Consider the following 13375-nt stretch of genomic DNA (forward strand, 5'->3'; position numbering starts at 1 on the left):
CTGCATAACAGAAAGGTTTCGAAATATGAAAGAAAAAAGGCCCAAAAGCCTTCAAATAACAAAGGAGAGAAGGAATAACTTAAACACTGGGGGAGCAATTTCCTTCAGTGGTAACACAATACTTTTCTACGTTTTATGTTATCAAAAAAAAAGGATCAGGCATAAAGATGTGGGATAATGTTAACCTCTATCAAACAAACTTATCTGGTCAAAGCCAAAAACGACTTCATAAACTCCTTATTTTCTTTTACATCTAGTTTTGTGGGAATTATCTTTCGAGAAAATTATGAATATGTTTAAAATTAGCCTCTTACAAAATATCTTGGCTTTATTTCCCAAATATAATAATTAGAAAATTAGTCAAATCTAAGCTCCCGTCGGTTCTGACTCTATAAATGTGTACAGATATTATTCTAGGTTTCTTATCAAAGCAGGATTTATAAGATAATTGACTGTACTCATATTCCAATTCCTGTGGAGCTTGCCTACTTCAGACGGACACAGCCACGTTATAACGGAAGTCAGTTAATAAAGATTTGTTTTCCACTTAAAATGTCTTGAATCCACGCAGGAATAACGTGTTCTGCGCTTTAATGTCGTCTCTTAGTTCTTACATTTTCGACAGCACTTGAAGGCGCCGTTTGACATCAACCAGTACAGGACGCCGTCGTCATCAGCACATACAGGAAGTAATGATCGGCTGCCTGGTCAACGCGGAACGGAGGAGAAGGAGGCGAGAAGGAGGCGATTCAACAATGACACCTGAGCTCCAACCACCAGCGGACTGCGAGCCGAACATCTGACATCTGTGGTAAGTACGAAGCCAGACGAGAGGCCGCCGGCGGACCTGAAACGTTTCAGGTCGCAGCGATTAGTGATGGCACCCGTGTTAACCTCTGCGCTGCTGGCAGGCCAGGGACATGAGCTATAACAGTTAACACACACACATTATAACGTTACATGCATGCACAGGAGGAGCTGAAATCGTGGCCTTTCTTAACAAAATAACTCTACAAATGAGCAGTTTATAATAATGAATACGATAGATGAAGCTGTTGGAGCTCAGAGCTTTAGAGGTTTGTGGATTAAAGAGCTGCAAATAGCATAGTGGGAATATCAAAGGACCATTCAGGGGGCCTCTGAGAGAGTATGCAACTAAATGAAATATACTTAAGTATGGATCCTTGTATCATACAGCATCTTCTCATTGAATGAAACCAGGTCCGTAGTGTAATGCACATCTGTTTGACATGCAGAGGATTGGGAATCTGCCTTACAGCTATAAGTGAACTATTTATGGGCCTCACATTCACTCTCTGTCTCCTTGATGTGTTTCCTTTGAAGTGCACCTCCCCAGATGTCATCCTTTATGGTGGCGCAGAGTTTAACTTATCACATCAGGGAACCCCCAACTTTCTAAATGTCAGGGGCTTATCTTTAGGCCTACCTAAAACTGTCCAGGCTAAACCAGGACCTCATACTGAATTACACAACTGCCCATGTTGTCGTACATATTGTTGTATGAATAAATTCATTTCATTGTGCGAAAATGACTTTGATAAGCTTAGAAGTTGCTTGTTCACTAATTCGGAACAGAAAATTAATTGGCAACACTTTTGATGATCAATAAATCTTTTAAATCAAATTTCATGCAAAAATGACCAAAAACCTTTAGTTCCAGGTGCTCAAATGTGAGGATGTTCTTTTTATCTCCATTTTCTATATCAGTGTTAAATTGAATATCCTTGGGTTTTGGATTGGTGATTGGACAGAACCATTATTCTGATGATGTCACCTTGGACCTTGGACTTTTTCACTTTTGTATCAGCTGATAGTCAAAATGACTGGTTGGTCATGTGGAGAAAATCTTCTATCAAGGTATCATTTTAGATTGCAATATCGATTTAAAATATAGTAAACTTTTTGAAAACAAAGTTGAGAAGCTTTTTATAGATAACATAACTTGATTAAACACTTGATCATTCGCGGGCCTTTAATCAAATTGATGCAAGAATCCTGTAAAAGAAATATTGCTGTTGCAACGTTGCCCACGATGGTCTAATGCAACCAGAGATATTAAATGGACCTCAGTGCAAAATGTATGGCACAATCTCAGACACTTTCTAATGTCTCATGTTATGTAGATTGTCCCAAACCTACATTGCATATTATGTCATTTAATTGTGCACCATTCTGGCAGTAATGTGATAATGTAATCTGAAAGCTTTTAGGACCACTTTGAGAAGCTTAGAAGTTGCTTGTTGATTAATAATTCACTTCCTGACTCGAATTCCTAACGTGTTTTTGGAGGAGTTAATCAACAGTGGTCAACAGTTATACTGGGTTCCTGTAGCTTCTCTGTTGACACTGTAACTGCTCTGCTGTTGTAATCAAGCTGACCTCTGGCCACAGTCCAGTCATAGTGCACAGAGTACTGATTGCGTCACACACAGAAACACCTCCGTTATGTAGGATTCAAATTCTTGTAGAGCCGCAGGTTTGTTTTTAGCATCTACTCCGCCGGCAGGATTTGCAGCTTTTTCCCCCTTTTAGTGCAGGCTGAGTTATTGTGCAGGTAATAAATGTCTGCCTAACCTCTGGTACCTGGCCTTTCAAGGGCTGCCATGATGAATGATAACTTAATGAATTGTGTCGGGCCTCCTGCAAGGTTTGCCCCTTTGGACTGGATCGTAATCCTCCAAGTCTAGTTAAAGTTCACTAGCATTATAACAGCCCCTAGTCATGGTTGCACTGCAAATAATCTGTGAACAGAAAGAGAGTACAGAGCTCGGTACAGGTTGTCGAGGGTTTGCTTTAAGGGTAGAAAGGTATATCTGATGATGCGGGGTCAGCGTTCTGGCAGGAGGCGACAAAGGGGTAAGCCGGTTCAATTATTTAATTTTAGTGAAGGTGAACACAGCCATTTTAAATTAATTAATAACAGCCACTTGTTGGTGTATTTCAGGGAGGATAGCTCTCATCATTGTGGCCCTGATGTTGCTGCCATAATAGACTGCTGTTTGGCTCAGGGGCCCTCATATAAAAGAGTCTTTCAGCTCCTTTCAGAGGAGTGCAGCCATGTTTAGATTGTGAGGCTCCTGGGGCCGAGTTTAGAGGTTCCTGGAATTTGGTTGGGAGAATATACAAAATGTCTACTGGTCTGAAGCCTGGTGGTGACCCTTCAAGTGTAGAGAACAACAAATGGATGCGGTCACATCAGTTTGTTGGGTGTTAAAGAAGAAACACCTGAAAAAAACTTTAAAAAAGCAAGACCCATGTGTTTATTTTCTTTTTTGTTTTGTTTTTCCTAAGTTTATATGTCCGATGGCTTATTTCTTTTGTAAAGCATTCTGACGTTCTGCTCTTTAATGTTTAACTGAACTGGAGCTGCAACTAAGGACTATTTTCCTTAACTACTGGATTGATCAATTAATCATTTGGTCCATTAAAAGTCAAGAAATAGTGAAAAATGTCCCTCACCATTTCCCAGAGCCCAAAGGGACGTCTACAGATGTCTTATTATGTCTGAAAACCAGCAAATTTGCACTTTTAAGACGCTGGAAACATCATGTTTGACTTTTTTGCTTGGGGTGGTGGTGGCACATAGATAAGATGCTTGCCTTTGGTGTGGGAAATCTGGGTTCAATTCCCACTGTGAGACATCCACCATTGTGTCCCTGAGCAAGACACTTAACCCCTAGTTGCTCCAGAGGTGTGCGACCTCTTTATTTATTTATTGTAATTGTAAGTCGCTTTGGATAAAAGCGTCAGCTAAATGAATCCATCGCATCCATCCATCGTCAACCGCTTATCCTACGTACAGGGTCACCAGGCGGGGTACACCCTGGACAGGTCGCCAGTCCATCACAGGGCCACACATAGACGAGCAACCACTCACGCTCACATTCACAACTAAGGACAATTTAGGGTAACCGATCAACCTAGTCTGCATGTCTTTGGATGGTGGGAGGAAGCCGGAGCACCCGGAGAGAACCCACGCAGACACGGGGAGAACATACAAACTCCACACAGGGCAACCAGGGTTTGAAATCACAACCTTCTTGCTGTGAGGCGACAGTGCTAACCACCGCACCACCATGCCGTAAATGAATACATTATAAATGTAAAATGCTTCCAAATAGTTGATGATTAATTCTCGATCAACTAATCAGTACTTTGACTAATGATTTGAGCTTGGCCATGAAGGGGGAAAGGGTTAGTTTGGAGCTAACTATTATTTCCATTATTTATTCATCTGTTGGTTATCTTATGATTTAATAATTAACAGTTTGGTCTGTAAAATGTCAAAATTGTGAAAAATGCTTATCTCAGTCCAAATGTCTTGTCTAATTTGAACAACGGCCCAAAACCCAAAGATTGCAGTATTCAAAGATAGAAAGCAGAGAATAGAAACAACTTGTGACAATAGAGAAGCAGGAATTTGGGCATTTTTTTGGCAAGTTCTTGTGACAGTGTATGTGCCACATCAGCAGGCTGGTTGTGTATTTCCTGATTTACCTGCTTACAGCAGCCGTCCCTTCATTGTCACTGAATGGGCCCCTCCCAGTCACCACGTTGACACAACACACTGGTGGCCACCTGAGATTCACCCAACCTAAAGCTAGGCTACTTCCTCCTTCTTGTCATTCACTGTTTCAACCCGGCACACCCTCAGTTGTGTGAGCTCTCTAGAATTTAATATAGTATTTAAAATAATTTGAAATAAATGACCTGCCTGCCACTGGGACCAAAGATTTGATTTAGGGACGGACAGACACTACTTATGGAGAGTATGTGAGTAGTATTGAGTGTTATTTAACTTGGTCAGACTAATGAATGGAGAGAAACTGGTTTGTCTTCAGATAACTTATGCATAACCAATGTATTGCATGTCTAAGCCAATATGCATTATTTTTGCTCATTTAAGTGAGTTATTACAGGGTTAAGGAACATTTATACCTTTGGTTTGTTAGGTATTTGACCACAGGCAAAGGCAGGTGTAACAACTTCTTCCTGCCAACTGAAACAGTATAGCTGTACATCCCAACATACTATGGCTTGTTTCTGATAGAAAAGATCCTGTATAACCGGCATTGTGACCTGTATTTGAGGAAAAAATTAGGCATATTAAAGTGATACTATGTAACGTTTGAAAGAAGAAATAACACATTTCTTTTACAAATAAAAAGTTGAATTTATAATAAAACACACCACTGCTCAATTTAATACACACAGGGTTGTTGCTTCTAGAGCCAGTAGTTTTGATGGCTTAATATTAGCAGACTTTAGCTAGATATTGCTCTGTAAACAGACTGTTTGCAGACTTTCTGACTCTTCTCCACTTTTGCTATTGTTACACTGTGTTTTAGCATTTACCATTATCCCTTCATTTGAGGCAACAGTGGCTACTGTTCAGCCAAAGTTGCGTAGTCTCACTTTAAAGTCACAGTGAAACGGAATTTTGAGCAGCTTTAACGTCACCAATGTCACATAACAAAATATGTGGGCTAGGGGTTAGTAACAACAAGATTTGAATGCAGATCCTACTGATATGATTGGATCGCTCAAAATTGTTTGTGGTTTATAATACAGTGCAATACAGAGCGGTACAGAGAGATGGAGCTCTGGAGCTACAGAGTCAAGTCAGTTTTAGTTATATATTGCAAATTTGCCTCAGGGGGGCTTCACAATCTGTGCCCTCTCATTCCAGGGTGTCAAATACCGACGCTATGAGAAAGCCTGACAAAGTGTCGATATTTAACTCACAAGATGCCTTTCTGCATCCATATGAGATGACCTGGGCTTTCAAGTAACTCCAATGTGACCCATCTGCCATCACGTAATGTGCCTGTTTCAACCCCAACCTTTTTCCTAACCCTTACTAAGTAGTTTTGGTGCCTAAACCTACCCAAAATGCATACATACCACTTATTAAAAAGGCCTTTCATACAGACTCTGAAGTCCCCTTATTAAAAAGGTGACACTGAAGGGTATCTTCTCAGGCTTTCTCAAAGCATTGGTATTTGGCACCCTGAGATGAGAATGTGTTGGCAATACCATGCCCTCTGTTCTTAAACCTTCCATTCGTATGAGGAAAACTCCCCTAAAATGTCATGGAGAGCAACAGTGGAGGGATTCCTCTCCCAGAACGGACAGACATGCAATAGATGTCATAGGTACAGAATAGACCATCTTAATAAAAATTAATCAATAGGGCCATCAGGATGACAAAATTACAAATACATTGCAACATATAAGAAGCATGGATCTGAGAGGATGTCCAGCAACTTCCAGGTGCCGCCGCACAGATGGGACATAAACTGCATGACCTCCTCTCCACCATGGAGACCTGGAAAGAGGGCAAACTACACAAATACAGAGAGGAGAAAGGAAACAAACACACAGAGTGTGTGAGAGAGAGAGACAAGAACAACATGCACACAAGGGATAAGGAGGTGAGAGAGACAGAGTGAAAAGAGAGCACACGGAGGAGAAACTAGGGAGAGATAGCCACACAGCTGTGCTTGTGGGACAAAAACAAACAGGGTTAGCCACTCCCTCAGCAGGATAAGGGTGAAATTATTAAATAGGTCTTATTAGTATTATTTAGAAATATAAAAGTTTTTGCCAAACGCACAGCTCCTACTAAGATATTGCTCTGCTAGCTACCTTGTAGCTAATGGTCATTCTTTTAGGGGGGAAATGGCACTTCCACATAGAAGTGAGAAACCAAAAAGCTGTTCCGTATCTGATTGGAGAACATTCATACAGTATAGCACCATCATCACTAACTAAATCCCAGCCTAGTCTGGTGACTGACTCTGGGAACCTAACTTCCTTGCTGGCAGGTTTTCTTCAACAAACTCTTGAGTTTCTCTCTGACTCTTACCCTCCTGCAGAGCTGAAGGACACACCATTTAATTTCCTCATTCACACAGTTGCACATACCGAACTCATTAATTTGCAGACATTTACATCTTTAGAAACATCTAAATCCTGGTTAGATAAGTGTTTGTTACCCATGATCTTTCACATTATTGCTTTTATGATAATGGTCACTGATGTAAGAACAAAGACAACGATCTCTGGACATAGAATAAAAGAATAAAATCTATAGGCTACACTGTCCTTTGTCTATCCCCTAAAAATGTGTTGGTCTGCTGCATAATATAAATGGTTAACAGGGACTGTATTTACCTACTTGTTGGGTTATGGTGGGATCTTAAATATAAGCTATGATAGAGTAGTAGAGACTATAATCCATCAATCAGTCGATAAATTAGTGAATACAGATGAGGCCTTTTCTTTTTGACAGTCTGTTATCCTGACTTACTGTCTCTTTTTCTTTAGGTCCCTCCAGGCCTCCGTCCCCTATGCCTGCTACCCCGGGCTTCACTCAGGTGGGGCAGAATGATCCTATGAACAACCTGCGAATCTCTGTAGGAGGCCTCCCTATGTTGGCTTCCATGGCCAACACCATCGACCCTCGTTTCCGCCTTAAGTGGAGGCCCATCGTGGCGGTGGCCCTCTCCATGGCCTTGCTTCTGCTGCTCTTCATGTACATGAGCTCAAGCTTGCACTCCCGCTCTTACGGCTCACAAAGCTGGAGAGCCGGTCCCAGTGACACCCAGTCGTCCAGTTCTGGCTACAACGACACCTACCCTCTCAGTCCGCCTGAGCACACGTCGCAGGGCACCCGCTACCGCATCGGGGTCATTGCCGACCTTGACACAAGCTCTCGTAGTGACAAGAAGCTGACATGGTTCAGCTACATGCGGCGGGGCTACCTGTTGGTATCCCAAAGTGGTGACAAGGTAGCAGTTCAATGGGATGCGGACAGGGTGATGCTGGAAAGCCACCTGTCGGAAAAGGGCAGGGGTATGGAGCTGTCTGAGCTGGTGGTGTTCAATGGGAAGCTCTACAGTGTCGATGACAGAACGGGCGTCGTCTACCACATTGACGGTGACAAGGCTGTGCCCTGGGTCATCTTACCTGACGGCGACGGCAACGTTGCCAAAGGTCAGCATTACCCTGCTCTCATTCAATTCAATATTTTTCTTGAGAATTTCCATTTTATGCTACTTTATAGTACTCCAATAGATTTCAGAGGGAAATATTGTACTTTTCCCCTCCTTGCATTTTTCAGATTAAGATTTTAAATTTAAAAAGAACACAACATTTAAGTGACTTTAGTGAATAAGTGAATATAATCTATTGTTAAATGTGCAGTGTGTAAATTTTAGTGGCATCTAGTGGTGAGAGTTGCGAATTGCAACCAACAACTCATTCACCACTCACCTCTCCCTTTCTAAGCATGTAGGAAAACCTCCTGTGGCTGACAAGTTCTGTCGGCTCTTATGCTAAATAATGCATACAGTCCTCCATTTATACAAATTTTCCTTCCCTTTCTTAATTCTAATAAACTAGATGACTAGTACTTCTACTACAACTTCTTCTTCTTCCATCTTTTTCAAACATATTCAACGTAGTGGCGAAAAATGCTCTGTAGAGCAGTTTGTCCGTTTGGGCTACTGTAGAAATATGGCGGAACAGCATAGCGACCTCCATGTAAGGGGACCCACGATGTATGTAGATAGAAATGGCTCATTCTAAGGTTATAAAAACAGTTTTTTTTTATCACGATTCAAATGTCTGTGTTCTTAGCTGTTCGACACAAGACAGGTTTCCCTAATCTAATCTTTTTACAAGGATTAATTTAAATAACTGTTCAAATAAGTCTTCTTGTGATCCTTTGAAGGGTCCAGAGCCCTAGTCCAACGACTTGACTACAATATTTAACGGTATATAAAATAGTTATCAACAGTAAAATGCTACTTGCACATTGGTGCATCAGCATTAACAATGTAATAATGTAACATAGGATTATGAGTACATTCACGGATACTTTAGGTATATTCGTCTGCTAATACTTTTACTTAAGTAGGAATTTGAATACAGGAGTGGAGTATTTGTATGTGTTTGAGTGATACTTTCACTGCTTATGTACTTTCTCCTGATAGGGTTCAAAGCTGAGTGGATGGCAGTGAAGGACAAGCACCTGTATGTCGGCGGTCTGGGGAAAGAGTGGACCACCACTGAGGGCGTGTTTGTCAACAACAACCCAGAGTGGGTGAAAGTAGTGGGCTTCAGAGGGGATGTACAACATGAGAACTGGGTTCCCAAGTACAAATCTCTGAAGTCTGCTGCAGGGATAGAGCCTCCAGGTGTGGATGCAATTCTGTTTTTTTCTCACTATTGCTTGCATTTCTTTTCTCTTCGATTACCATATTCCTCTCACTCACTATAGGTTATCTTATCCACGAGTCCGCAGCATGGAGCGACACCCTGCAGCGCTGGTTTTTCCTCCCTCGGCGCGCCAGCAAGGACCGCTATGAGGAGACAGCAGACGAGCGTCGCGCCACAAACCTTGTCCTAAGCTGCTCGCCAGATTTCAAAGACATCATTGTGAGTCGAGTGGGTCCACTGAACCCCACACACGGTTTCTCGTCCTTCAAGTTTGTCCCCAACACGGACGACCAGATCATTCTGACTCTCAAGTCAGAGGAAGATGCCGGAAAGATTGCTACGTACATCATGGCCTTCACACTTGACGGACGCATCCTTTTACCCGAAACCAAGATTGGGGATGTGAAATACGAGGGCTTGGAGTTCATATAGACTGACAGAGTCACTCTTGAGGCAACCGCACTGTTTTCAGAAAGCGAGCACAATATAGTAACGTTTCTTTTTATGAATGTACAATGGATTTATCAAACTGTGATTTTCTTTCTCTAAAGCAAACATCTTCATGCACATACTGTACACTCTCAAAAAATCAAATGGGGTCTTTCCCCCATTTGCTCCATGTTAAACATCATTCTGTACACACCAAACATTTTAATTTCAGTGGAATGACTAAAGGTCTGTTTTTATTCTTCATAAAACTCAGCATTATTTGAAGGACAGTTTGTATGTAATGCTTTTGGTGGGATTGAGTAAAATCTTGGCTCTTATACACTGCCTCATGCAACTTAATTCACATGCGAGGTTACCTAGTTCAAACAGAAATGAGGCATTGTCCTTAAACAAGTCGAAACTGGACTGTTGTGCAACACCCTGATTTTCTTCATGTGAAATGAAAGTTAAGGAAAGCAGCAGGAATGGAGAAGTGAACTTAAACATTCCGCTGCCACCCCCCTGTTTTAGCAGGAGTGAGTTTTTGTCACAGTTCAAAAGAGAGAAGCACGCTTTCAGACAACAGCTCTTTATAACCAGAGGGGAGAAGGTAATGTGGTTTTGTTATATGTAAGGATTTTGCACAATTTGTCTTTTAAGTTTGATGTTTAAATTTTATTGCACACATATAGCATAATCAGTTTGAAAAGATTTTAAATTGTATTCCATCTTAATGAAGGCACATTAAAGTACAGACAAAAGCTGTGGTGGTTTTATATTCACCCTTTGAAGCATTAAATTTATAGATGTATATGCAGAAAGAACAAAATAATGCAGTTCTACTCTTTGTGCTCTTGTTTAAGATAAATATAATTCATAGCGTAATCTTACATTGTAAAGTAAAGTAGAGAGAGCATATTTCTCACATTGCTGTCATCGTCTGTTTGTGTTACAGTCCTACACTGGCGGTTGGAAATGTTCGGATGTCGAAAACTGTGCACTCTGTGGCCTCTGCTACTTCTCCATGTCTCTGGAAGTGCATTCAAATTTGACATATTCAGTGAGTCATCCGAAGCAACTCATAAAATGCTTAAAATTTTGCCTTGAAATTTTAATTATAGAGCAATACAATAATTCTGTACTATTTTTTTTGATGTAGAACAATAAACTAGGCAATACCTATACTATGTGCTATGTACAAATCTGTTCTGGCTGTGCTCATTCAGTTTCTGAGTGTTTGTATAACCTCTCATGGCCTTGATTACGCCTTTGTTTGCACACAGAAAGAAACCCTGAGTCGCGGGAAGGTGACGTGAGGCTCTCTGGCTCTCAGAGTGTTTCAGAGGGGCGTGTGGAAGTCTACCATGAAGGGAAATGGGGAACAGTGTGTGACGACGGCTGGGACATGGCTGAGGCCCAGGTGGTGTGTCGTCAGCTACACTTCCCCAGGGCCAAATCTGTTGTCATTGGGAAGGACTACGGACAAGGTGCCCTCTATTTCCATTTACCCCCCACCAGAGGGCAGTGAAGGTTTTGTAATGACTGACGAGCTGTGAACAGAGGTTTAACACAGTCATAATGTGCCAAGTAACAAATGTGTTGCCTTTCATTTTACCTCATAGCGTCTGGACCTATTTGGCTGGATGATATGACATGCAAAGGCACAGAGAACTATCTGTCTGCTTGCGCTTTCAAAAGCTGGGGAGTAACTGACTGCTCCCACAAAGAGGATGTTGGAGTTATTTGTGAAACAGACGGTATGTATCTAAACTCTTTCTCCTTTTATATTGAAAGCATGATGTCATCTGATCCAGTAAAAAGAAATCAAAATTTTGTGTGATCACTGCTCGTTACTCTTTATGCTCATTTTATATCAAACGTTCATCCCAATGTCTTGTGATTTCAGACGAAAACGTGACCAGGGTTGATTCGACACATTCGCTGGACCACAGCATCGGGCTGTCTGATGATCTTGGCCAGATCTTTGACAGCGGGAATGGCTGCGACTTCCTGATCTCAGTTCAGAGTGAAACTGGAAACAGGAAGGAGGACGGGACGCCGGAGGTGGTTGGGACAACGATTTGTGCGCACAAAATTATCCTCTCACGATTCCCACTCTTAAGTGTTTCAGAGGGGAAGACGAACATCACAGTCAACGTCAGCCAATCCTGCCAACCATATTTCACCTCCTTCATCAGGTATCCTGAAATTCATATAAATATTACCCGGGTGTTATGTGAGCATGTAAAGAAAAACTAAAAATCTTAATCTTCATTTAAAAAAATAATTATTCTACAATCTGGTTCTCAATAGGTACATATACACCCGCAAGATGGATGTCACCTTCTCCTCTGTGCAGTGCCTCCACTGGATGGCTTCAACGTTTGGGGTCAAGCAGCTAATGGAGGACGCAGGCCGGCTGTTCTCTAAAATCCTCCCAGAGGACGCCTCGTTTCACACCCAGGTGTCCCTTGCGGAATATGCAAAGGAAACTGGGGACTTTGTCCTCCAGGAGAGCTGTATTCAGTATATGGCCTGGAACTACCAAAATCTGACCAGGTCTCCTGCTTGGACCCGCCTTTCCGTCGAGCTCCTTGGAGCCCTGCTAGCCCGCTCAGACCTGGTGGTGCCAGATGAATATTTTCTGCTCCAGACCTTGGAGAGCTGGATCACAGAGAAGGGCAACTCGACCAGTTTGGAAACCCAGGTTGACCTGTTGAGCCGCATTCGTTTCCCCATGATCCCCGCTGAGAAACTATATGATCTGGAGTCCAGCTCTTCTCTCTACAGCACTCATAAGGACATGTATCGTGAGAACATGTTGAAAGCATACCAGTTTAATGTTCTGCTCTTTAGCAATCAGTCCAACTCCGTGTACAATACAGAAGGTGATTATTACCAGCCCAGAATCTACACCGCTAAACCATGGAGCACTGCTATTGGGTCTTCAACGAAAACTCCATTAAATCCAGTCCCACCCCCCTATAGTTCATACGGATATTATAGAAATGGCTATGACTATCGTTATCTTTATCCCACTGTCAGTCCATATGGTCAAACAACCAAGTTGTTCAGCACACCTGTCCACAACAGCCTGCTCTTTAAGGACAACAAGATTCAGTGGGAGGCAAACGTCTTCAAGAGCCAACGTGAATGCTCAAACCGAGGTCTGAGGTGCGAGTCGTTCCCTGTGGCAAGGCTGTTTCCCCAAAACCAGCTCACCCAGCAGAGCAACATCCTCTTTCGCAACCGGCTCCTGTTGGTGTGCCAAGGCAAGTACATCTGTCAGGTTCAGGACTTCAAAGTCAACCTGGCTTATATCGCTGTGAATGAGACCCAGGTCTCTGCCTATCCCTGTCCTGATGACCAGTACACCACCTACCAATTTGTAGTGAGACCACAGTATGTCTGATCCAGAATCGGAGCCAGGCTTAATAGTCCTCACATTTGATCAATTTGTCTGCCTATTATTCAATAGATTGCAATGATACCACAAGATTATTCATGTGAGTTTTCTTTTTTCATTAATCTCTTGTTGATTAGCTACACATGTATCACCTGGTTGGCTGTGCTTTAATTCATATCAAGCAAATAAATAAAGAGTGATTTCTAGATCCTTTTCTGTGTGTGTCATCACTTTTCTTATAAAAGACCCCATGTGTCCTTCACAAGAGCAACAGAAAATACTGATCCTCATTGG

General features: G+C 42.1%; 2 protein-coding genes across 5 annotated transcripts; both read left to right on the top strand.

Moving 5' to 3' along the window:
* The first annotated feature begins 657 nt into the window (after positions 1 to 657).
* cant1a (calcium activated nucleotidase 1a) lies at positions 658 to 10013 on the top strand. 4 transcript variants are annotated; one of them, XM_038701387.1, is made up of 4 exons: positions 658 to 811; positions 7351 to 8019; positions 9021 to 9224; positions 9308 to 10013. In XM_038701387.1, the coding sequence occupies exons 2-4, from the start codon at positions 7374 to 7376 to the stop codon at positions 9676 to 9678; spliced, it is 1221 nt and encodes a 406-aa protein (XP_038557315.1). In that variant the 5' UTR covers positions 658 to 811; positions 7351 to 7373; the 3' UTR covers positions 9679 to 10013. The 4 variants fall into 4 exon arrangements, with proteins under 4 accessions (XP_038557315.1, XP_038557298.1, XP_038557322.1 ...); XM_038701370.1 differs by lacking the exon at positions 658 to 811 and adding an exon at positions 2725 to 2877; XM_038701394.1 differs by lacking the exon at positions 658 to 811 and adding an exon at positions 4647 to 4794.
* Positions 10014 to 10143: 130 nt separating this feature from the next.
* On the top strand, positions 10144 to 13294 carry LOC119890208 (galectin-3-binding protein A-like). The gene is made up of 6 exons (XM_038701359.1): positions 10144 to 10285; positions 10631 to 10735; positions 10959 to 11162; positions 11298 to 11432; positions 11582 to 11873; positions 11989 to 13294. The coding sequence occupies exons 2-6, from the start codon at positions 10651 to 10653 to the stop codon at positions 13085 to 13087; spliced, it is 1815 nt and encodes a 604-aa protein (XP_038557287.1). The 5' UTR covers positions 10144 to 10285; positions 10631 to 10650; the 3' UTR covers positions 13088 to 13294.
* Positions 13295 to 13375: the final 81 nt, after the last annotated feature.

The sequence above is a fragment of the Micropterus salmoides genome, unplaced genomic scaffold (genome assembly GCF_014851395.1).
Source record: "Micropterus salmoides isolate LMB-PRFRI ecotype aquatic unplaced genomic scaffold, ASM1485139v1 Ms_hic_scaffold_10, whole genome shotgun sequence".
Classification (NCBI taxonomy): domain Eukaryota; kingdom Metazoa; phylum Chordata; class Actinopteri; order Centrarchiformes; family Centrarchidae; genus Micropterus; species Micropterus salmoides.